The sequence below is a fragment of the Labrus mixtus genome, chromosome 14 (assembly GCF_963584025.1).
Source record: "Labrus mixtus chromosome 14, fLabMix1.1, whole genome shotgun sequence".
Taxonomy (NCBI): Eukaryota; Metazoa; Chordata; class Actinopteri; order Labriformes; family Labridae; genus Labrus; species Labrus mixtus.
The window spans coordinates 10255881-10281633 of NC_083625.1; the positions used below are offsets into that span (position 1 = coordinate 10255881).

The 25753-nt window shown below is 40.5% G+C and overlaps 3 protein-coding genes across 4 annotated transcripts in view; 1 reads left to right on the forward strand and 2 right to left on the reverse strand.

Annotated features, from left to right (window-relative positions):
• Positions 1 to 2305, forward strand: part of trim3b (tripartite motif containing 3b) — a 31408-nt gene extending 29103 nt beyond the window's left edge. For both annotated transcript variants that reach the window (XM_061055026.1, XM_061055027.1), the window contains one exon: positions 69 to 2305. In XM_061055026.1, the coding sequence (XP_060911009.1) occupies positions 69 to 221 (153 nt within the window). In that variant the 3' untranslated portion in view covers positions 222 to 2305. The remainder of the gene's footprint in view (positions 1 to 68) is intronic.
• Positions 2306 to 3865: 1560 nt separating this feature from the next.
• On the reverse strand, positions 3866 to 10332 carry trim47 (tripartite motif containing 47). Its single transcript, XM_061055033.1, has 8 exons — positions 10095 to 10332; positions 9524 to 9735; positions 8126 to 8171; positions 7878 to 7973; positions 6873 to 7097; positions 6242 to 6264; positions 6019 to 6140; positions 3866 to 5648 (listed from the first exon to the last, which is right to left on the reverse strand). The coding sequence occupies exons 1-8, from the start codon at positions 10275 to 10277 to the stop codon at positions 5119 to 5121; spliced, it is 1437 nt and encodes a 478-aa protein (XP_060911016.1). The 5' UTR covers positions 10278 to 10332; the 3' UTR covers positions 3866 to 5118.
• A 778-nt stretch (positions 10333 to 11110) lies between these two features.
• Positions 11111 to 25753, reverse strand: part of LOC132987975 (FRAS1-related extracellular matrix protein 2-like) — a 30122-nt gene continuing 15479 nt past the window's right edge. Inside the window, exons 9-21 of the mRNA XM_061055014.1 lie at positions 25192 to 25322; positions 24606 to 24764; positions 22834 to 23137; positions 20932 to 21063; positions 20234 to 20565; positions 16488 to 16680; positions 16269 to 16391; positions 16015 to 16142; positions 15767 to 15901; positions 15509 to 15635; positions 14666 to 14853; positions 14388 to 14534; positions 11111 to 13877 (exon numbers count right to left, since the gene is read on the reverse strand). Of these exons, the coding sequence (XP_060910997.1) occupies positions 13335 to 13877; positions 14388 to 14534; positions 14666 to 14853; positions 15509 to 15635; positions 15767 to 15901; positions 16015 to 16142; positions 16269 to 16391; positions 16488 to 16680; positions 20234 to 20565; positions 20932 to 21063; positions 22834 to 23137; positions 24606 to 24764; positions 25192 to 25322 (2642 nt within the window). The 3' untranslated portion in view covers positions 11111 to 13334. The remainder of the gene's footprint in view (positions 13878 to 14387; positions 14535 to 14665; positions 14854 to 15508; positions 15636 to 15766; positions 15902 to 16014; positions 16143 to 16268; positions 16392 to 16487; positions 16681 to 20233; positions 20566 to 20931; positions 21064 to 22833; positions 23138 to 24605; positions 24765 to 25191; positions 25323 to 25753) is intronic.

A 25753-nucleotide genomic window follows, 5' to 3' on the forward strand; every position in this document is an offset into this window, starting at 1 on the left:
GACTAGAAACTTGCAGCTTTTGAATACCTTGGAGTTTGTAAAGACTCTTACCTTTGTTTGTCTTTCAGGTGTTTGACAGCACAGGCTCCTTCTTATCTTACATCAACACCTCAGCAGACCCTCTGTACGGCCCCCAGGGCCTGGCCCTCACCTCAGACGGACACGTGGCTGTTGCTGACTCCGGCAACCATTGCTTTAAGGTTTACAGATATCTCCAGTAGGCTGAGCAAAGACATTCTCTGACACACAACTCCTGCTTTTACTGGTTGAAATCACAGATTGCTTGTGGACATAGAGCTGAGACATATACCTGCATCATTTACGGTGATCCCAGGTTTCTTTTGCCCAAAACATTAATACGAGAAAAAGTGTTTTTTCTTTTTTACATAAACCGACAAATTCAATAGTAATTCACTTGTCTACTAAAGACGGAATGAGCACGTTATTTATTCATTCCTTTCTGTGAAGACAAATGTCAAGAAACTGTTCTGGTAAAACAAGGACTAGTAAAGGAAGATTTCAATACAATTCCTGTAATTACATATTATATATTTACTCATGGTCTGTCTATTTTAAAATGTAGAACCTTGAGTATATATTTCAAAATCATATTTAAATAATGAACTGGTAATAAACCTCCCGTCCTGGGTGCTTTAGGATGAGTTGGACCTCACCGTAAATAGCCTGCAATCTGAAGTTGGCAATTTTTTCAGAGCAATGCAGATGAGCAGCTTAACCATCAACCAGCGACACAAAGGGACACACAAGAGAAAAAAAAGTCTACTTCTTATTTCCTGGTGCAAACACCATGCTTTGCGATTGAACAATGCTCAGGCCTTTCCTTGAACAGGTTTGCATGTCTGTGCTCTTGAAAACACTAGACCCTGTCGTCACTGCCTTTTTCTCCTGATCAGTAAAACACCACATGCAAACAGGAATGTGTAGATTCATGAAATGATTTCTTCTTCTTCTCATTCTGCACCTTATCACTCTGACAAAATACCTGCACGTGGATATAGATTGATTTTGTCCGGTCATTCAAGTTCATTTGACTTGTATGCAACTTTTTCTTTTCTTTGGGCATTTTTAGTTCCCAAAGACAAGCGACAAAAAAAGCACAACAGCAAATGGATCAGCAGTGTTTTTGAGCACATCGTAACCAGCTCTTTTAGCTCGACTTTTCTCTTCTATTAAACCAAACAAGCCCCCACTAGTACCTGCACTTTTGTGAATCATATCTACAACCTATTGTACTTGTAAATATACATATTATGGTGTATATATGGATTTGGTGTCCTTGTTATTTCACTAAATAACCTACTTATCAAAGATTTCAACACTGGAATATTTACTATCCCATCACAAGGTCATGCCAAGTAGTAGCCAGTGACAAATGACATCAATGGAACAAAGTTGTATGCGCTTTATTTGCTGTGTTTTTATTTTTTCAAAGGACTTAATTTATTTTTTATTTTATTTTCTACTTAATTTGTTCTACAAAATTATTTTTCTAATTGGTGCATTTTTGCCAAACATTCTTGTACATAGGCCTTGTGACTTGTAGCACTGAAAGCTGTTCTCTCTTGCGCCTCCTCCCCAAAATCTCACATCCAGTTCAAAAGGTCACTTTTTTCCTTCTGCCAAAAATAACCCCCCCCCCCCCCCCCCCCCCACCCCCACATTGTCGTAAGTTGTTGATGAACAATGCAAAAAGAAAATAATCACGCACTTATTCTAAGAGTTCTATCGTTTGCAAGAGTAATATATGCCTCTGTGTATAGTTATCATTGAACATAATCAGAAAGCGTACTGTATATTACAATCATATTCTTGTTGTAGCTGACAAGCACCTTTATCATGAGGTCTTTTGTATTCATTTTTCTTGGTAGTTCAGTGTTTCAAAGGTTTTCAGTGTGGAGCGACACAACACCAGCTAACATGCAGTAACACAGACAGTTTGTCACCTGTGTTTTTATGAATAAACTGTCCCTTCTTGATTATAGATCTATATTTAATTCCTGTTTCCCCACATCTCTATTTCCTGTTTATTGAAAAGTCTTTGTAATGACAGAGTAAGTTTGACGTTTCCTTCTGCGTTACTGTTTCTTTTTAATCCCCATCTCACCTGTACGCCCCCTCCTCATGTCTGTGAAATAAACGAAGCACATTCAAATTGAACACTACATGAATCATCATGTGTAGCCTGCTCTGTACTACAAGAGGCCAGTCCACAAAACATAAAGTACTGCATTTATGTAACCATGGCAAAGGTATGCTTGTAAATATTAAAGAATGACACTATGAAGTGCTGTGCTAAGAGCCTGTTTTGTATTTAAACAACTTTTAATTCATTCATTCCTGGAAAGGTTAGGGGGATACATTACTGACAGTTTGTTAAATGCTCTACACTGCCCCCTTGTGGCTGCCTGGATAAAAGTTGAATTACAGGTAGCTGAAAACATGGTCGTTATGTGCTGTAGAAGAGGGCTAAAATAGGTAATGGGAATTCTCATTTTGTAATACAATACATTTGTAAAAGAGTTTAACAGACGTAAATAGTGAGTTTAAGTCTTAATCCAAAGGTTATTGATTTTTAGTCTAAAAGCAGTTATTTCAGAAACGTATAATAAACATAATTTGCATGGTATTTCACAACACTTATCTTCCTCAGAAAAAAAATCTAAATCATTAACTATTTTTTTTTTAGCAATGAATATGCAAACCACATTAGTGATCATAGTTCTTTCTTATGGGTTTTTGCATAAGTTCACATTTGCAGCCAATACAAGTCAAACTCCTAAAATTGAACCGTTTTCTTCCCGAGGAAGATATATCGATATGAACACCAAGTTGTCCCCTGTAGGTTATTTCATTGTTGTCAGGGATTTTTTTATAGAGACGTCCCTTTTTAAAAAATGAAATCTCTGCCAAGAGACAGAAGCAAGAAAAGAAAAAAAAAGTCACCAGTGAGTCATAATTACCGAAGTCGGAGGAGGAGATGGAGGGAGCAGTTTTCTCACCTCCTCCTTAAATGTTCTGGCTGGATGGAAAAAGTGAGTCAGCGACACTAGCCTGTGTCATTCAGGATGTTAATTTAAGATTCTGGACCATCATAGCAAACTGGGAGCATCAGGCCTGTTGAGACATTTGTGCTTTGAGCAAACGGCTAAGTTCTATAGCATTCTGGACATGATTGGTTTCAGATCAAACTTAAGGGAGGCTTTAATGGAAATACTGTAGATAACAGTTCTGGAGTAGAAATCCTACGACAAGCTAGAACAGCTATTGAAGCTAGTCTGAGGGTGAAACAGCTGAACTAATTTTACATAATAAAGAATAAACATCTTCCTAAAGACAACAAAGCCTGATAAATGTTTTGATTCCTACTAAACTGGCTAACAGATGATATCAGTAGTGACCTCTGCAGCAACATAAATATCAAATGCTTAACAGACGACTAGTTTTCAACCGATATCGAACAGATTGTTGTTCTGCTTTGAGTTAGTCACACTGTAAGACCGGGTATCTCAAGAAAGGAAGGGGAAAAACACAACAGATTTTTTTTGTGTGCCTCTTTTAATCTCATTCAAGTCAGAGAGAGACTGAGCAGGTGGAAGGGTCACAAACTGGGACTACCAATAATATTTTAGTCACGTCAAAACACAGCCCAAAAATAGCAAAGCTGAATACATGAATAAAAGTCAGCGGTGAAAAGTATGTAAAGCGGTTCAATGAGGTCTCACATGTTGGACAAAACATGTTTAAGTTAAAGTTGTTCAGTCCTAAAATGACACATTGGAAGTCTCAAAGTAAAAAGGAATGGGAGCCACTTGAGATGGTCTTCTCTACAGCAGAGATCGTCAAGTGTTTTTTTTTTTTATGCTCCTCTATAATTTAAAAAAAAAAAAAAAAAAAAAAAAAAAAGAGTCACTTCACAGCCATGGAAGATGCAAACATTTCAGTTGATGTTCCATAACCGCTTAAGCAAACAGTCTCAACGAATAAAAAGTTTAAATCAAAATTTAGTGAAGCAGAAAAAAAAAAAAAGGTACATATGATTGTCAAGATACGTGTACTATATAATCAGAACCAAATAAAAACACACATTACAGATTCTAAAATAATCAGAGTGATCAGTGTTTGATAATCAACTTGAAAGATGACAAAGATGTCAGGACAGAGATGCAGCACAAGGACCGACAGTTAGTTAATTATCTAAAGCAAGATTATTAAAATAATATTAACAGATGCACCTGGTCATGTGTCAATCCCATAAATTCTCATTTTAATCCAACAACCTCCTGGCCATGAATGGTGAAAGTTTTAGCTGGATTTTAAGTGAAAGTAACACGTGTACAGGTCGACCCGTCACTGCCCACTTTAAAAAAAAGAAAAAAAAAGAAGCGAAATGTAACTGAAAGCAATATTCAGAAGAACTGACAAGTCCAAAGTTGTTAACAAAGTACAGATTAAACACAGAAGACGAGTAAGATGACTTTAAAAAGGCTTGAGATAAAATTCTCCGCTTACATTACCGTCCACAAAAACAAACAACTCATGCTATTTGTCCTGGAAGTCAAAGCAGAGTCTGAGAGCTGAACGGATTGTAAGTCGATTCATTCTGTTTACAATCAGCACAGACTCGCCGCTCTGCAGAATTAATGGGGGACTCTTAACTGTCAAACACTATCAATGTGATGACATGGGGAACAGCCACCTGCCTCTCCAAACTAGGAGTTTATATACAGAGGAATGGCATAGCTGGTTCTAATAGGATAAGAGCCGTGTGTGTCCTCAACTAGAGCATCTGAGATCCTGCACAGACACAGTGATAGAGACAGCAAAGCACCTCTCCCAACCCCACAGCTACTGCAGCCAGGGGTGTAAGCCTACAGTGTGTGTCTAGCTCAGAAGATACCGAGTTAAATTAGAAGTAACAAAGTTCTTCCTCACAACCATTTTTTTTCCCTCCTCCATCCACAGAGACCAACGAGTAACAGCTGAAATGCGTACAGTACAAGGCTCAGAGTGGCAACTCCAGCCTGATAAAACTTTACTAAGTTCTGAAACCACCAGCGCACAAGAGTTTTCCCGTTTTTTTTGTTTTTTGTTTGTTTTTTAGTAATAGTGACATATCTGCAGCCTGCTGCCCGGATCGTTCTTCCCTGGGCTGAAGAAAGGATAGACAGGCTCCTCAAAGCACGTGTCAAACATGAACAGTCTCTTCATGGTGACGGCGTCATAGAAACTAAGACGCCCGTTGTCATAGTCCAGGTACACGCCAACCCGAGGAGAGTTCCAGTAGTCGGCGACAGGGATACGCCCGTCCTCTCCGTTGGCGTAAAGCCGGTCCTGCAGACACAGGCTCCAGTATCCCGCAGAGGGAGTGAGGCTGACGAAGCCCTTCCTGTTGCTGCACTCGGTGGTGACTCCCAGGTACCACACGCCTTTGTCCTTCACATCCACCTCCCAGTAGTGCTGGCCGCTGGCATACTGGGCTGTGGCGAGGACACCGCAGAAGCGGTTGAAGCGGGCTGGCAAGTCTGGCTCCTGGATACGGACACGCCCCTCCTCCACCTTTGTGTCAAAGTCTGAGATGAGCAGGTTTGCGTGGGCGGTGTCTGGGTCCAGGGTGAGGTTCTGGGGCACTGCAAACAGAGGGGAAAGGGTGATATCAGGACCTTTTGATCTTATGGAGGGAAAATGCTGGAAGTTCTGAAAACAAACAAAACTCAAATTTAACTTGTTCATACCAGAAAAACTGCAGATTTTCAAACCAAGAGGCTCATGAACAATTACAGGAGTAGGCTTAGCAGTCAACTTTGGTCAAATGTAAGTGCATCAAACAACCTGTAATTAGCTCCAAATGAATAGCTGCACTCTGCTGTAGGCTACACTGTGTGTGTGATCTTTGAAGTCTTGTCCTTCAAAAAAAGGCACCGATGGACGAGGGTTGACCGAAAAAAAAGAAGTGATTGAAAGCATCATAAATCATTCGATGTTTCTGCTCTGACTCACTTGTGTGCAGCACATGCATCATTTTCTTCCACATAATAAGCTGGAAGGGCCCTGAGAAGTCGGTGAATTCAGTCTGAATATTCACTGGCTCGAGAGATGTGAACGGCTTGCTATGGATGACTCTGGAGAGGATACAGAACAGAGAAAAACAAGATTAAGCAAATCATCTTTTCTTTGTAAGTCACTTTCAAATTGAATTTTACTGCAACTTAAAGTTACTCACTCGTCGAATGTCTCAGCCAGGCTCTGTTGGAACAAAACACATCTTTTGATTATCATAAAACACACTTCATATCCATCTTACAATTTCATGAGAATTTTGTTAATGTGGTCGTTTGATGCGTGTTATAGAAATGTTTACTTCTTTATAGAAAATTAAGCTCATTTTGAACTTCAGTGTTACCAAAAACATGTCTCTGGGATTCAGCCAACAACTTCATTCTCACCAGATAGAGGCAGAAAACCATCTTTGGTATAAAGATATAAAAAACAAAGCTTTGAATGGACAGGAGGAATGATTTAGAAGACATCTTTGTTAGGCTTATGAGGCTGATAAATGGGAGGTATTTTTGACACGTCATTATCTTTTTGCAGCATCTCACAAGCTTGGGAGTCCCATTTATAAATCGTTGACTGAATCATGTACACAAAAAGATTTTGTCTTTTAAATCCAGCACAATTCTAAAGAATTTCAACACCACACGAAATTCAAAGTTATAAAATAAGATGTTGATATATATTTAAATGAAGAAAGACGACAACATATTCAGTGAAGTACTGCAGTATAATCTTCATCGAACATGGACAGAGTCTGCGATGCATCTGAACTGTAACAGCTGACATTTCGGACTGACCTCAAAGCTAGTCTTCCCACTGATGTGACTGTGGATGTTCGATATAGCTTTGTCCACAGCTGCCGTCTCCGTTTCCACGATCTTCAAGTTTTCGTCTATTACAGCCATGGTGGCCACTTCCTCGGCGTCCAGGCTCTCCAGCAGAGAGTCTCTCTCATCCAGCAGGAACTGGACCAGGGCCCCGACGTCTGCCTCGATCTTTTCCTTCAGTCTCTTTTTCTTCAACTGCAGGACAGAAAAAAACACAAGATGCTGAAAAGTGCCAGTGACGCGTGTCTAATGTTAAAGGTCCCATATTATGCTTTTTCTGGTTTTATATGCCCTTTAGTGTGTTTTCCAAGTATCCTGTGCACGTTTAGGCACATCTATTTGCAAAAATTCAATGTCCGCGTAGCTGTAGCATTAGCCGCATGTAACGCTCGGTTCTAGCCCCCCTCGATAAAAATTTGTCAGTGTGACGTCATTGTCAGTGTGAGATCACTGATCTAAGCCCGTTGGCTCGTTGTGGCAAGCCCTGCAGCTCATGTTTGAAATTTCCGAGGCGCATGCTGAGCAACTGACCAATAACGACAGAGCGGATCGGCAGACCAATCAGAGCAGACTCGGCCCACGTGGAGTCTAACAGTGTGGGCTCAACAGAGTGCAGCTGACGGACTCAGAGCGTAGAGGGAGCAAGGAGGAGCAGTACATGAAAACAGAAACTTTTTTCGAACTTTAGCTATTGTGAACGTACAAAAGTAGGTACATACATTAAATATAAGAACCCCAAAAATGGCATAATATGGGCTCTTCAATGTAACATTTCAGTGCAGTGGGACGCTATGGTATAGACATAAAACACTTTACTACTTATTTGGTATCCACACTGGTTTGCAATATTGAATTTTAAAGAACTTTAGAGACTTAAGAGGCAGGATCAAACACTGAATTTCAGCCTGGTCTGCAAACATTATTTATTTTTGGAAATCTAAATACATATATCAGAAAAAAAAAGTTGTTTCATACCCTCGCTTCACTTCTGGTGCGCTCATCAGCCGTTAGAACTTTTACACATTGAGACTTTTGCCAGTTGAGCTCCATTAGCCTCAGTTTCAACTCCATCTGTTGCAAACATGGAAATAAACGAACAAAGGGAAACAGGACACAATGAATCATGACATCACAGAGTACAGAAGATTATATATATAGCAAAGGCAATTCAACCTCTTGATTGAGTACCGTAATACACAGCAGATTCATACATGTAGACTTACCTTCATGTCATTCACAACTTCTGGCACTGGTGCTACCTCATGGTGTCTGGAATGACAAGCAACCAAGTGACCAGGCAGTACATGTTTCACACTAACCAAACACGCTTAAGTGCTTTATTGCAAACAATGAGACGGCAATGTTTACATTCTGGTTTCTTAAGGGGACTCACAAAAAAGAAACATTGCTTCACAGCAGTAGATAATATGGTGAAAAGCTCCCAAGAGTACATTAAAAAAAGACCAAAGGGACTCTACTCATGGTGCATTTGAACAAACTGTAGATCTGTGCATAAACATACATTACTTAACACATCTGACTTTCATCCCTGTTAAAAAAAAGGTGTGAATAAAAACGCCAAGGGCCCTGTTGCTTAGCAATGAATTAACCCAAGACTAAATTTCAACAGCCCTGACATTTGCCAACTCTCCTGGGTTGTCCAAGTGCAGGGGAATGAGATGTCCTCCGGTCTGGAAGATGACATTGTTTAGACTTTTGTTTAACATCTTTATCCAATCACAGACAGCCAAATGTCAGGCTGAGATTGTCATGGAATGTAGTCAAGGACATGATCCAAATAAATAGTGGTAAAAAGCAATCTTTTACTATAGAAACTACACATTTAAAATGTAAATATAGTTTAGGTTACTTTCACTAAATATCTATACACTGCCTACACGTAGGCCTACATGAAGTAAGTTTAGGAAAATGACAGCTCATATATTTAAGACTTACTTTTATTGATCCCTGCAAGGGGAAATTTCTGTTTTTACACTCTGCAAATCATGCAACACACACATAGGCTGAAATATACACACACATGCACAAACAGGATCCTATGGACATGCACTAATGGAGCGATGTGGCTGCCCACAGTGGGCGCTCCTGAGCTGGTGGTGGGGAGGGGGTTTGGTGCCTTGCTCAAGGGCACCTCGGCACTGCTCAGGAGATGATCTGGCACCTCTCCAGCTACCAGACCAACTTCCATATTTGGTCCACACCGGGACTTGAGCCGGCGACCCTCCGGTTCCCAACCCAAGTCCCTACAGACTGAGCTACTGCCGCCCCATCTTTGAAGTCAATATTGTACCGTCTAAAACAGTGGTTTTCAACTGGGTAGCTTCAGGACCCACCCCCCTCAACTTCTTCATGAAAAACACTGACACACATTTGCGACCCACTAAAAAAAGCTCCACGACCCACTTTTGGGTCCCGAGTACTGACCCACCAGTTGAAAACCACTGAGCACATTTTGTCATCAAAATATTTGTTAATAAAAATATATATGCATTTAACTGGCTATATCTACACTGGAAACTCAACCTGAGAATTTACTCTGCAACTAAAAAAAAAAAAAAAAAGTCACAGCCTGACAATACTGTTATGAGAAGACAACCCACCTGTGTGCTCTAGATTCTCTGCAGACAACACAGATGGGCCTCTTATCAGTCTGGCAGAACAACTTCAGCTCTTCGCCATGTTGGTCACACTTCCCATCTACGTTGACGGGCTTAGACGGAGTAGGACAAGAGCCCAGACACTCCAAATCATCCAGTTTGGACACCAGGTTTTGCACCAAGTAGTTTTTAGTGAAAGTTCTCTTGCTGAACACCTGAAACAAAAAAAAAGCAAAAGCAAATGAAAGACAATCAGGAATGTGATTTTAGTTGACTCGAAATTTGCATTTATTTGCGTGTCACCTGCATTACAATATATCAATTGCAAGATGATTGATGGTGAGGTAATCCACTGACCTACTGATAACTTAAAGTTATCTTATTACAGCCATCATAGCAACGGTAGCCACAAAATGCACTGCGTAGCTAATGCCATATTTTTCGAGGACCAACCAACAACCAGCTCTTCCGGTTTCGCTGATAAAAACTTCCCTGTGCTTCTGACACAACTGTCACAAGATATTTTGCAGAAACGAAAGAAAAAAAACCACACAGATTACGTGCATTTACATACCGTGCGGCATTGAGGGCACTGATACCCGTAGTCTCCGCCATTTTCATCCCAGTGCATGCAGATACAAAACCGGCAGAAATTGTGGCCGCATTTCAGAATGACAGGGTCTTTGAAGAAGTCCAAACAAATGGCACACGTGAGCTCTTTCCTCAGGTCGTCTCCAGCTGCTCCAGCAGTAGCCATGTTTACAAGCCAGCACCAGAGTGCCACTGCAGGAAGTGAAGGAAGAGAAGGGAGGGGAGCGGGCTCATTTGTGGTGCGTCATACTACCTCTTAACCAATCAGATTCTTTCCCCTCCCTCCCTCTAATCACAGTCTGATAAAAGGCTACAGGCGATGAAAAAGATGTTTCATGTAATCACACTTTTATTTTGGTTACGCATTTTCAGTGTTATCTCTTTAATTCATGCATTGAACTCTGTGCTTCACTTTTTCGCTCAACAAATAAAACCAATGAGATTTAAATTGGACTTGTTTAAAGGAAGCTATAGGCTACAACTGTGTATCAATTTGTGCATCAATTTCAACTTTCCCAAGTCAATGAATGCTGCATATTTATGTTTTTGAATTTAAATGCTCCTACAGTTTTTTTTTTTTGCATTGCTGACACCAAGTGGATTTTGTGAAACCAAAGGAACTCTACAAGCTAAAGCACAAGGCCTAACTGTAATCGTATATTCCACAAATTATAGTCACAATAATCCTATTTTGAAGTTACTGAATAAAGGATCTGAAGGACCTGTCCCTGTTTCGAGTGTCGCACAGAGAACATATTAACTGTATTTTTTTGTGTCAAACAGTTTTCTGCCTATATACATTATTTACCAAGATTTTGCCAGGTCTAAACATGACCTTGAAATGTTTGTTGCTTTCACAAATCAAGCCTCAAGTATGCCAGTTCTGTGGTGGTGAATTCCATCAAGTCTTTTAGGTTCTCACTTGTTAATCTTACTCAAAAAGTCTGAAGGTCAACCATATCGCTCTCCATAAAGAATGAGTAAAAAAGCAACAACCGGTAAGCAACAATATTTATTCTTAAATACATATACATAAAAACCCATTCATAAAAAGACACAAACTGAATATCAAGTTTGATTGTTTGTGCTAAAATTGTCATATACACGGGGTAAACTGGCTGTGGGATATACATTACATTGCATAGCTTGGATTGGCATGTGAGGGATGTGATTAGAAAAGTGCATTTCATGTCAGACATGTTGTTATTTCCAAACTATCAGGGCCCACCCTCAAAAAGAAAAGAAAAAAATCACAGCTGGTTTTTAGCAGACTATTGAATGTATCATCATCGCATCCCTTGCTGAGTTACACCTCAGTTGGTTTCTGGTTCATCATCATATTAGCTAGCCCTGATAAACACTGGAAATAATTATACAGTGATGACTGATGACACCATAATAAGACAAATATTCAGGCACACTGACATCAGCATGTTGTTTACCATCACAGAGTAGGACAAAGGTTTAACAACACATGTAAACAAGGAAATTTCACCAGTGATAGCAAAGAAAAATGAGACAGCAGGTAAATGTTAAATGGCTCAAACATAACACTTGTCATGGTGACATACTCATTTGTAAGCAGCTATTTTTTTTGCATCCTTTGTTACAAAAACATGACTCAGAACATTGAAATCCCACACAGCACTTGCGACAACAGAGCTCACAGGAACATGACGTGAGAAGATTAAGGGTCAGACCTTCAGATATGGATACAGCATTTGCATGTTCACAGCACCACACTTATTAGCAGTGTAACACAGACGTGGATAGTGGCTCTGCAGAGATTCTCTTCAGTAGTAAATAGTGTTACAACACACAGTCCATTTTGTGTAAAGCAAATCACACCTGAGTGTCTTTAAACATACCAACTTTAACCAGTGTCAATAAAAAATATATGAAAAATTATGCCCAAAGTATTGATAAGTTGTATAAATATTATTACATCACAGAAAGACATAGTGGAGCAATAATGCCGCAAAGATGGATAGTTTTAAATATTGTGGTAACAGAAGCAGTTATAAACTGTCAACACATTATAAAGTAAATATGAGCTTATAAAACACAAAAAAATAGATTAATCAACCAACGCAGCAACAAAATAAATGCTTAATACATCCATGGAAACATTCCTCATCATATGGTTAAAGAAAATTAAAAGTGACTGGAGTTAAAAGACGAGCTGCAGGCTCAGAAACACATTATGTAACTGCAGAGGTATCCATCCCTTTCAAGAATGACGTGTAAGGTCGGGAAGTTTTGCTTACAGATTAGGGGAAAAAAAGTGTTAGAATCTTGTGTTTCTTATTATTTTGAGTATATATTGTTTAATCAAAATGTTTTAATATGTATATGTATAATTCCAGCTAAAATGTCAAGAAGAAAATGAGCCCTAAAGGCAAAGTTTACCCAAAAAATGAATATTCATCTGCCTAAAGCAGCATGTTCCTAAATATTTGTGGCCAAACATTCTGAATAGCACCCAAATTAGACTAAGTCTAAGTCTTACCTTTGAATCCCCAATAATAACCAAAACAATGTGATTATATAGCAATGAATCGACAGTAGGTGGCAATATAGTCAACAGCTAGACTTTTGCATGAATTACACATTTAATGAGCCCCTAAAAAGTTGACTTCAATTCATTGCACATTAAATCAACATTATTTTTGCAGTTTGTCTAAAATATGGTGTTTTGGCTACTTATACTTTGATTAACTTCAGAGAAGTCTTGACTGACGTAGGGAGAGGGTCGTTTTTTTAGGTCAACATTTACTTTCTGAATGAACATAAAATCAAGCAGTGCCCTCTATCAGCGCTACATCTGCAGCTCTTAATCTCAGACTTGGCCTGCGTGACACTAGCTTTATGGTTAAAGATCTCTCCGTGACTGGGACCGGTTCTGAAGGGTGGAACTGCTGCAGGCACTTTAACACCAGGACGCATGTGAGAAAAGAAAATACCGGGCTACCAGCAGCACAGATAGGAATGTGAAGTGAAGACACACAGAGGACCATGGTGCCGTTGCAGTCGTCATGGTACATCATGTAAAAATCCCCCCACAGACATCATACACATACCCAATAACCAATATGATCCGTCTCAGATTTTTGGTGTTATGACAGTAATTCAATAACAGTTGAAAATACAAATAAAAAAATTACAAAATCCCCTCACATACTCTTCACCCATGTGTTCATCTGTCCATCCATGCATCTGTTTGTCAGACCTCCGAGCTGTTGTGGCAGTCTTGCATCCTCACCACCAACATGGGCTCCGTACTGACAGACCCTTTCACCACCTCTTGCACGCCCTCCCTCCATCCCTCCTTCCCGTCCTTCTGTCTGGACCTCAGCACCAACACGATGGTGACAACGATGAGCACAGTCAGCAGCAGCCCCACCAGTGCCCCCACCACGGTCACCACACCCTCCTCTTCCTCCTCTGCGTTCAGCTCGCTCGGTTCCAGCCCACGGGAAAACAGCTCGTTGGAACCCCCACGCTTGGTACGGTCCAAAGCGATGTGCATGATATTGGTGCCTCTGCTGTTTTCCGCTCCGATATCCTCAGCCACCACGGGGACTTCGTCGCCGGCCGACCTCCTGGAGCGATGACCTTTGCCGCTTGGTGAGGTCAGAGCAAGATCGTTGGCAGCTGAAACAAAGGAGTGATACTCCAGGCTGCGCTTTCCGATGCCTCTGTTAGCATTCTCTTTGGAGCGGACGGTGTAAATGGTGTGGATGTACCACTCACGGCCTGCAGCAACCTGAGGAAATCACAAGAATATGGATATCTCTTAAACATGATTTACAAAAGAAAACAGAAAGGAAACAGTTCTCCACTCAAATTTGTTAAGCAGACACTTCTGGATGCTCAATTAGCTCCTCATTAGACATTCTAGACACTTTACTTCAACAACTACGCCAGTCTTGAATGGATTGGATTACACAACAAGACAAACAATAGCTTTGTTCAGCAGTTGTACAAGTATTTCAGGATTAAATAACAAAAAGTCTGATAGTTTGTTATATTATACAACAATTGAAACAACATAACAATGAAACCACTCAAAGACAGACATAGAGTAACAGTGTGGTGGCAAATTCAATTTCAGAGCTATTTCTCTTTTTTATATCTGTCCAGAACAACAATAATATCCTACAACAGCATATCAACTTAAGGTTTTAAATATTGGATGGCCAGGTAACTTATTAAAATAATGAACAAATTACTTAAATGATTGACTGTCTCTTAGGAACTGTACAATTTAAAATACCTGGAACATGGCTGTAGAGTCCAGCTTAAAGCCATCAGACCCCGGCTGTCTGACGAGGGACAAGGCTGAAGGGTCATCCACTGCCAGCACAGCATTAAAACCAACATCACCAAACACACGCGCCTGAGTCTCTGGCTGAGCCTTGTCCTGTCAATGTGCAAAGGTTCATTGGGAAAAGGAAGTGAGGATGTTATTTGTGTGGCTGACTGGAAAAATACCACTTTGCATCTTTTCTGCAAAGTCAAATCGCAACATTAACAGCGTGAATATATACTCACAAGAATCTTGAATCTATAGAGCAGTGATGGAGAGTCAGCCAAGCAGCCGAACTCAAACTTGGTGGGGTTGTACTTTGGTACGTATCCATCCGCACCGGTGCAGAGGAACACCTTCTCAATGCTACAGAAGAACGAGTCCCCCAGGTTCTGCACAGGGTCCACCATCACACGGCCGTAGATTGTATCACCTGAAATACAATGAAATATCATGAATCCTACAGCTCGCAAAGTCATTTACAAAGTACTCATACTTCTGAATTCTATATTTAACCAGTAAAGGGAAATACATTTTAAGAATAATCTTTGAATATTTGATCTAATGAACTTCAAGCATCTAGTTTACAGTTAACTACTCATCTAAAGGAAACATTTCTTCAATATTAACACTCTTCCATTCAAATAGTAACATCAGAATTCACTTCATAGTTTCCATTGGGTCAGTGTTTGTATATTTATTGTGTCCTGTGTTTCATGTATAAAAACCACAAATTCTTTGAATACATTTTTTTAAAGATTTATTTTTGGGCTCCCCCTGTGATCCTCTGGTTCTCAAAAAAATGTCAAAGTCCACATCTCCAGTGTGGAGAAGGGGAGGGAAGCTCGACGCTGGTTTACAGCGATTCATCAGCTACAGAAGATCAAGCAGTTTGCTTTTTTATTAGACGTTTTTTTTGTATTGTGCTGACATGATCAAAATAATCCAACTTCAATGACAGAAAATCGACAGACCTCATACAAAGTCAGTTGTACCTTTTGTTGACGGGAACATACATTGACCAACATGAACTTGGTCTGATAACTCACGCTGCAAGGCTCATAAAAGTCTTGAAACCAAGGACTTACCCTCAGAAAAGGCTTCATCAGTCTCCTGACCGAAACCCATGGAGCCGTCAGAGAGCCACAAGCTCCTCTTGGACAGCAGGAACATCTGAGTGTTCAGACTGAACTCCACTGCAACTGGGTCGCTCACCTAAAAAAAAAACAAAAAAAAAAACAAGATGAATAGCAAAAGATAGCATGACTTTTCCTTTTTTTTTGTATCTGAATACAAAGAAACATGTCACTTATAAAATGTGAAGGTTCAAACGCAGATGGCCTTACCTGTTGGAATCTGATGTCCAGGTCGAATGTGATTGGATCTCTGGGGCTGCAAACAGGTGGGACAGTGTATTCCATATTCTGGGCTGTTGTACAGGGGATCAGCTTCACGGTGTAGGTCCCAGAGTAGTCTCTCACCTGTACAGAACAGAGGGAACAGATTCTCAGACATCTGTCTTTGTCCTTCCAGCTGACTGAACACACACATTTACCATGTGGGGAACAACGGTAGTTCATGAAGTCATACTTACAGCAAAATCAGAGGTGAAGGTCCACTGCTGGACTGGCTGGTTGTATGTGGGCTCACTCCTCACTAAGGTGATGTTAAAAGTCAGGCCCGGGTGGTCCACACTCATCACCATGGAGGACATGGAGGTTTCTTGGTCACAAATGTGGAGAGTTAGAGAGTTTACACTGATGTGATAATAGAGATCATTTCACTGATCATTTCATTTCTTCAGTGGTGGTAGAACTTGAAAAGGTTGAAATATGCTGTCTGTCTCACCTCTTTTTATTCTGCCTCCAGAATGAGAATGCACAAACAGACCCCTGAATCGAGCCTTGGTGCGGAAGTTCACCACCAGCCGTCCCTGCTCGTTGATCCGCATGCTGGTTGGATACAGCGCACCTGTCAAAAAAAAACAACATTAACACATCTGTTCTTAAAGAAACCGTACAGTCCAAACACACAAACTGTAATGTTACCTCACTCCTGTGAACTCACCCTGAAGCTCGGCCTGCGGGGGGCTCCCGATGCCGTCCTTCCACAGAATGGCCGTGTCGTACACAAAAGTGAGGCGCAGCTCTGACTGCAGGTCAAAGTGCTGCCAGCCTCCGGTTCCCACAGGAGAGTGAAACACATAAGACACGTAGAGAGGCACGCGCAGGGTCACATAGGACTGGACCAGGTTCAGCACCTGTTAAGTGTTTTAATAAATGATTAACGTACACGTAGAACTAAGACTTTCAAAATCATATTAAATGTAATTATCGATAATCAACAGTTTGGTATTGGTCGTAAAACTGGCAAGAAATTCTCAGAATGTATGACAACAAATGTTTGACTTTTGTTTTGGAGTAATGGTTGACTGTAGGTTGATCATCTATAATAAGAATGAGAAGATGAGAACAGATTGTTTGGAAACATTGCTCTCCTCCACAAAGTGCAGGAACTCTCTCACTCCTACTCAGTTTGGCAAAAATGCAGAGAAATGAAAGACTTGGTGTTGTGAACACAAGAAAACAAACATGTTTGTGCTATGTGCTTGTGTTACTCTTATCTAACTCCCTAAGTCTCCCTAAGAGCTGGATAATGTTGACCATTATGGAAGCACAAAAATAATCTCTAAGATTTAATTTGAATAACAATAAAACAAACAAAACAACTAAATGAAGTATATCATGATTTTTTACAAGCTAAAACAAAAAAATACTCCAATTCTACCTTTTCTGAACAATCTTCTACTTTACTTGAACCCTTGTTAGTGTTTGAGCTCTGATGTACTTCCATCAGTCAGCCACTAGGTGTCTCTGCTCACCAACGTTTTATTAATCATTTGTGGGATTTGAAAGATTTGAGCCATGCATGTGCCCCACCAGTTTGACAATGTCAGATATTTTTATAAAAACTAACACAAAATTCATCAAGTTCTCCTTGTTTGACTTCAAGTACGGACACATCGACTTGAAAATGAGTTACCACGTTTAACACAGGCAATGGGAAATAACTAATGACGATGTCAGAGAACCTAAAAAGGCCAAGCATTTTAGAGGATGTTAAAGGCATTTCTCTGATCACCCTTCTTTCTCACTTGTTTACATATTTTGTGGCATCAACTCTTATTTAAAAAAAAAAAAAAAAAGCATTTCAATAGGGATCACACTTGATATCTTATGACACAAAATCAGACCTTTAATTCACTGCACTGCAAGTCTTTGTAAAGTTAAATGACTGAATCAGGATCCAAATGAGAAATGAAATGATTGTTATCTGAGTGTCAAACTATCTCATCCCAAGGGGTGTCAAAAAAATCTTACTTGAACATATTCTTAACTAGATGTGACTGACTGAAGCAGAATTAAGATAGCAAATGTCACAGTGAGATTCCAACGGAGGTTCTTGTCTTTTCCTGTTAGTTCATCCTTTCAATTACTGTAAGTACTCGTCAGGAAAAAGAACTTACTAAGCAGACATGCAAACCAAAAGAAAGCCGTAGTGGAGGTCTTCACAGCGCAAAAAATGTAGTTGTTTTTTTTTAAAATTTATTTGGTCTCCTGCTTTTCAAAAGTAGCTAAAATATTTAATTCTTTCTGTGCTTTTTGATTATTTGAACCCCAGTTAAGCTGCAAGGCTATGGCTGATTTTTGTTCTTTTCCACAATAAAAATAGCCAGAAGTGACAGTGTGACAGTGATCTCTGTTAACGAAGAGGACCTGAGGTCTCATGGATGAAGGGCGTCTTGCGGAACGGTGTGTACAAGCTGTCACTGGGGACAAGTAAATTAATTTACAATTTCATCTCTCTCTCTCTCTCTCTCTCTCTCTCCCTCTCTCTCTCTCTCTCTCTCTCTCACACACACACACACACACACACACACACACAGACACACACACACACACACACACACACACACGCATACACACACACACACACTCGGCAGTCTGATCAGCAACAAGAAGCTCACAGATCAAAGGCTGGAGGAACACAAAGGAGCAGCAGGACATGAGCGAAGGAGCAAAGGGTCCGTTTCCTAATCCACAACAACAACAAGAGCAGTGAGAGTGCTGCAGCTCTGTGCGGTATACAATACAACAAAAAAAAACAACAACCACAAAATCAGCTGCAACAATGCTACAAAAGTAGCTAATTGACAGCTGACCATGATACCAAAATAATACAGCAATGTGATGTCTAACTTTCCTGCTGAGCTAGACTGTCAAAATCACAAAGCCAGTAAAGAAAAATTCAGCTACAAACCCTGACAGTAGGTATGTGTACACAAGCCATCATTAAAGTGACTGTCCTTTCATGATTTCAGATATTATTCTAAAGCCCATTTCACACATGCACTCTTGAAAATTCCCCAAAAGTTCATGAAAAGCCATACCCTTGACATTTTCATGAGTTTTCAACCATGTCTGTCATAGTGGCAGATTCGCTGTCAGACAGAAGGGGGATGTCCCAGGAGGTAATACATGGCATTAAAAAGGAGTCTGCAAGTATCACCATGTAATGTCTACAACATATTCAAGAAGGTGGACTAAGCAACAGTCTAATGCTACGACGACAGTTTTTGCTTTTATATCAATGCTGTGTGTGATTAGTTGTTGCAGCTTCTAGAAGCTTCATGACATGCACAGTTTGGCGTTGATTAAGAAACTAAAAAAACACCATCATCCCTGCTTGAATTTCTCTAATACTACTGTCTGTATTTGTACATCAGCTCACCCGACTTATTTGGTTTAATAGATTTAATAGGAGGCTGGCCAAAAAAAGTCTGGATATAGTCAGGGTTAAAAAATTTTACAGCTTGCGTTCACGCACCCAGCTCACCTTGAAGAATCAGGGGTGAAATGGAAGGAGTGTGGTGCATGTGTGTGAAAGGGGCTTTGTGTTTTATATTTATAAGTGATAGCAGCAGAGTGCATTAGGGGAAGTGGTTCCCCCTTTAAATAAAAAAAAATGAAATTTGAAAATAAGAAAAAAACTGTATATTTTACCTATTTTTATAAAAATATACAACAGAAATAGTTCAGTTTCAAATAAAATCGTTAAGTGAAATTAAAATTACATTAATAACTGTAAGTGTGAACATGACATTTGGAGATTTTCCCATCGTGACATCACAAAGGGCATCCCCTCCCCCAGGTGGGTGACAAGCAACAATGTAGGTGTCTGCTGCTTTTTACATTTACAGATGCACACACCTGTGTGTCTATTAGTTTATTAGTTGTATTTGTATTGTAGTCAGGCTGTTGTATTATTTTGTGTTCTTTTGTGGGTTAGGGTTTGGATAGGTCTATCATTGGGTGTGTGTGGCGGTGCACTACGATATATAACAACCACCACCAGGGACAGTTGAGGTCCCCAGTATATGGCCTCCTCATTTTGGGGGTTACAAGCTGAAAAGTTTGGGAACATTAGGAGGAATGGATGACAGGCGTTTGTGTGTCTGTGTGTGTTTACTGTGCCTGCACTCACTGAAAGCTGTCATTCACATGCTGGGGTACAGAGCTGGCAAACACAAACACACAGTGACTGAGACGTAAAATACAGGCAAACAGAAACGGTGCCTTTGTGTCTGTGCTTGTAAATAGACTGATCATACACACAGACACACACACACACACACACACACACACACACACACAAAGGCTGACAGTCAAACAGATGTACATACAAACCCTAGATTGGAATTTATACATTGTTGACATAAACACACATACACATACAAACACAAACACAAATACCTGTCCGTCGGTCCCTATGGTGCCTCCACAGTCTGTGAGCAGCTCAGACATGTCGTAATAGCTGCTGAACTCCCACAGACAGGCCTCCAGGTTCAGGTTCCTGTAGAAGCGCAGCGTGCTGTTCCCTCGCAGGGAGTCGCTGAACTGGTAGGGCGCCGTGTCTCCCATACTCTCAGGGCTGCGCGTCGAGGCAGTGATGAAGCCGTGACCTGTGGTGACCTCGTTGTAGTCGAGCAAGTTGGAGCAGCGGTGGTTTCCAACCCGGGTTCCGTCGGGACTGAGAGTCAGATCAAAGTTCATGAGGGGGCGAGTGGAGATTACCGGAAGCATGCCTGCGGGGCAAAGAGAGACAATGTGATTCAGAATGTGTCCGACTACCTTTGATACAAGACAGCGTTATTTAAAAAAAAAACTTAGAGGAAAGAAAAAAGTTGAGTGAAAAGGGAGAAAAGAAGTGAAGATAGGTAAAGCAGCGGGGCAACAGAAAAAAGCAAGAAGGAAATCTGAAGCGGAAGGAAGCTGATTAAAAATCAGGAAGGGAATGTTAAGTCGAGGCTCTGCTGGTAGGTTCCTACAGCGGGGTTTGATACAACTCGGCAAGATCCATATTCTGGCTGTCACGCCTGAAGATCCTCAGATGTGAATATTACACACACTACATCACACTCCGCTCCATCCTGCCTCCAGCTCCTACCTACCATCCATGTGCGGCATGGTGACAGTCACTTTGATGAGGTTGGGGTGTTTTGGGTCGTCCGCTCCAGTGTAGCGTAGCTTGGCGGAGAAAGGCTCGGCGCCGACTGTCCCCATCTTACGTGGTTGACACATGCCTGAATATGACAGGGGAGGAGGAGACATTTTGAAGGACATGGTGTCACACTTTGGAGGGAAGAAAACCAAACGTGTGGCTGTGATTGTGTCTACAGGTTATTACTCATTTCATAAATCCACTTCAAGTGACTTTTACATACTCACTTTTGACACCCTTATGTTAGAATCTAAAACACATATAAATGAGACAGTTTTTACATTTAACAGACACCTTTGACCAACCTTAGAGAGTGTTAATACTTTAATGATGCGAAGGTGGGCAAGTGAAGTGCCATTTGAAAATACTAAGAGTGATAAGAAGAATACATCATGGGGGAGCCAACTACAGGACTGTGGTACTAGACTTTAACATACCTGTAACACAAAGATGTGTACACCATGAAAGGCTTTAGGAGTAGCATTAGGTTTATCATACAGGGTAGATGGTATAGACCAGAAGCTATCACTTTAAAAGAAGAGGAATTCAGTTACTTGGGAGGAAACACACAAGTTTAGATTTGGTCACTGGTATCTCCGAGGAAGAAATATGGTTTTGGAACATCTCTAGAACTTAAATGTCTGAGAATATGATACATTGTTATGGATTCATATTTTACTTGATTCTACTTAATTCTACCTGAATTCATCTGCAACAATCAAATCCAATGATGTTTAAACAGCACTTACAGGGGCCAATTTTCATTGCACTTTTACCTTTTAACAATGTATTTAAATTTTGAGTATAATACATATGCTAATGTTAACTAATGTTAATAAACTAATGTTTGAATGCATTCTAGTAGGGTATTTTTACATTGTGGTATCGTAACTTGAAGCTTTACTTGAAGCTACTTTGAGTAACATTCATCTTAGCGTCAAAGTTAAAGCCTAATATGTCTTTGTCAATCTTGCCCTGTGTAGGTGAAGTTAGTGTTTTTTGAAGAAAATTACAAGTCTGATTATTTTGAACAGTAATGCACACCACTCACTGTGAATATGTAGTCAGAGAGACAACATGTTCCTGTTTTTAATCCAGCTTTCCTGCGTTAAATGTTCATTTATCTGCCACATATTTTGTACCTCAAAATAACTGTGTTCTTCTCTTCCTGTAAAATGTTTGTCTGAGGACTCATCCTACACTCAGGATTTTACTAATTTGTTCGATCAATTAAAAAGCTTTGTCGAAGCTAACTATCCAATTTAATTCCTCCAAATGTTATGTCCCGCACTCTACCTGGTGATTGGTTCTATCCCGTTTCAATTAGAAATACATTATGACACGGCAGTTAGATACTCTCGAAGTTCTGTTTCACGGGGACTTTAAATCAATGGAACTTCCTGAATGCTGTGAATCAATTCGACTGACCCTGACCAGATGACAGAAGTGACTAGTATTAAAAATACAGACTCAGAACTTGTATTAAATATTCTCCCTGTGGAGGCTTCAGTATTAATTTCAGTCAGTTTCATAAAAAGCTAAAAACTCTGAGTGACAGATTTGAGGTCTTTTATAGGTGAAAAAAGAGAAAACAACAATGTGGCACCAATCATTTTGCATTGTTTATCATTTTTTGAGTGATTCAAGTGTACTTTTCTGCGAATGTGTCTTTTGTGCAGGTGTACTGTACAGAAGGTACTGAAAGAAGCCCTTTTCCTCAGCATTCACGGTTCTTGGAGCAAAAAAGCCCTTTTGTTCCTCACTGCTACATGCAGCCAAAACATTTTTTTTCCTCACCAAGAAACCTGGCAATGTCAGACACAGAGACAGATATTCATTGTTCTATCCTCACCTTCCTGCATGTTGATGGTGACAATGGGGCTGCTTAGCTCTAAACCCTCATCCCCATTTGAATTAACAGCCCTGGCTGCACACTGGATCCTGGAGCCTGCGTGGAAGTAGACCGAGTCCAGTGTGATCATCTTGGAGGATGTGAAGAAGGTGTCAAAGTCCACCTCCCTCATGGGACTGGTGACGCCATCGGGGCCAGCTGGGGCGCTGATGAGCCAGCGGTAGCGGGTGAGAGTGTTGTTGATGTGCTCGCTGACACAGATCGAGCCCGTCTTGTCGTAGTCTGGGTATTTTGTGTTGCACGCCTGAGGGACGGATAAGGATGTTAGCAAGAGTGGGCGGGTGGGCAGGGACAGCAGAGAGATGGGAATGATACAGCAGATGCCAGAGGACAAACGGTGAGAGAGCGAGGTGCAGAATACAAACTAACAACCGAGTGTGGCAGAGGAAATCCAGATGTTTCAGCATGTTGTGTTTTTATATTTAAGTTTTTAAAATTTCTTATTTATAGCAAGAAAGAGATATGGGACTTAGAGGTAAGCTTTGAAGTACTGCCATGGATATCCTCTTAAACCTGATGACACCGCGCCTCCTGATGCAGCACTCAATATTTCAGTTTTGACAAGACTACTTCATTTCCTCTCCCTGGTCACAACACACACTGCACACACACACACTGCACACACACACTCTGACACACACACACACACACACACACAGGAGCCACCTGAGGAGCAATGTCTTTACACATCAGGGAGAGCCATTGAGTTGTCTCTCTCAATCTGCATCCAAGAGCAGAAGTAATTCTCCTGTGAGTGAGAGCACGAGGACTAAACTGTGTGTTGTGTCTGTTAAAGACAGACTTGGCGAGTCCAGAAGGACAGATTAACTTTGACTGAAGAAAAGTATAGGTCTCCAGGTCCTGTTACATCATTATAGAAAAAAACAATACACGTTTAACTGAAGAAATGTGCGACGCTTGTAGGCTGTTGGGGCGACAAAGGCAACAAAAATATAAACTTTCTATCCTGTGTTTAGAATCTAGGAAACTCTTAATGGTCTACAACATTTGTATGAGGTCTGTCAGTCAGAAGGCATGGCTTCAAATTGATCATGAGCTCTACTGTAAACATACTGTACCACAAAAAGGCCAATCTCTAAAGTTACGTATTTAAAACCACACAGTCTGAATTTATATTAATGCACAGACTTTAAAACACAAGAGATGAGTTTAGCAATTTGATGGCTTTTAAATAAAAACCGTTAAAAAATCTGGAGGTGCAACGGAGTGAAGCGATGGTTCTCAGGTTGAGAGAAATTGTGTCTTTGGTCTGACGCACACACTGGGTTTTGTAAATGATACACAAATATATTGTCCATCAACTAAAAATATCCATATAGATATTTCATACCATAACACTTACAGAGGCTTATTTTCATAGTATTATCTTCAAGTTTTACTTTATTTCAATATTTACAAATTTTGATTAGGTGTCTTTTTACAACCTTTTACTTTAACAGAGTTTTTATACATTGTGGTATAGGTACCTCTTAGTGAAGGATACTTCTTTAGATCTGTTCATCATTCTAACCACTGCTCATTTAATAATGGTCGAGGAAAACGAGGCAAAAACTCTTTCAGAGGAAATGTTCAAATTGAATTGTAGTCTGTCAAGTTTCAGTTTTCTGAGTGCTTTTAGACTGCTTTTGATTGTGAAAGTTTCAATTCAACCGCACAAAAATCTCCCTGAATGCGGTTCTCGTTTGACTCACCGTGACACAGATGACTGGGTATCCAGCTGGTGGGTGAAGGTTGTCTGAGGTCATGGCGACGTCGTCGTAATGGAGCAGCGACAACACATGTGGCAGCGAGGGGAAGGTGACGTCAGCCATGCTGTTTGTCTCCTCGATGTACACTATCACTTTAGTTACCTGCTTCCAGAGAAAACGAGGCATAATGACACATTGCTGTGTGTGAATCGTGACACTGCAAATTAAAATGATTAGAATCAAAGCGTCAACAATCTCACAGTCATGGCTTCCCTCTTTTATCTCTGTTTTTTTTTTTCTCTCCCCCTGCTTTTTCTCTTCCGCCCGCTGCTTTTTTTCTTTTCATGGATAATCTATTATTTATTGCACATTTTTTTCATCGTTCTTTTGGCTTCAACTCCAGCATAGTGCCACTGTTGTCCGAGCCATGGCAGACTCATAAAAGAGATGTCTGATCTCAGAGGGACTAACCTGGATGAATATGGGTCAAAAGTTTTCCTTCTCTTTACTTTTTCATAAAGCGGATAAGTGTCAGTTTGGATTCGTGTGCGATTGTTGCGTGGTGGTTAGGCACGAGGATGAATCTGACCTGAGTTTCAGCCACCATGTTTTCATCCGGCTTCAGGTGGAGAGTAAAGGCTTCCCTCATCTCTCTGACTCCATCAAACAGCACCTCCACCTCCACGATATGTTCCTTATCCCCCTCTTTGAACTCAATGTCTGAGCACACACAATACAACACAGAACACGTCATTAGAACTACTGCAGAGCATTGACAGAGGGTGTTTTTGAAGCGCTAACAATAGTGAGGTTACTTGATGTCAAAGTTTCTCTCTTTTTCTGGTGCCTCTAGGTTTTTTAACAATGATATGAAAAGCCTCTCCGGTCGACTAAAATCGTGATTTCGTGCTTCAGAGTAAAAAAAAACATATCACTTAGCTAAAAAGCATTGCAGGGTTTCTATTTGCATAGTGCTTAAGGTGGCCCCATCTTCTGTGCGAGATAAGTAACAGAGCTTTGCATTGGAAATGTGCTGCACTGAGAAAATACTGTGCAAAATGAGAAATTCAACGGTGTATGATTCAAAACTGCTGGAAAATTGGCACTTTGTGAACGGTGGCTGGGCAGGTATGATTTGAATAGACTGAGAG

Coding starts and splice junctions, on each gene's coding strand:
- trim47 (XM_061055033.1), bottom strand. CDS start 10,277: ATGGCTACTGCTGGAGCAGCTGGAGACGACCTGAGGAAAGAGCTCACG. Junction 7,974..8,125: donor AAGTTGTGAATGACATGAAG/GTAAGTCTACAT, acceptor TGTTTGCAACAG/ATGGAGTTGAAACTGAGGCT. Junction 7,098..7,877: donor GCACCAGAAGTGAAGCGAGG/GTATGAAACAAC, acceptor TCTGTCCTGCAG/TTGAAGAAAAAGAGACTGAA.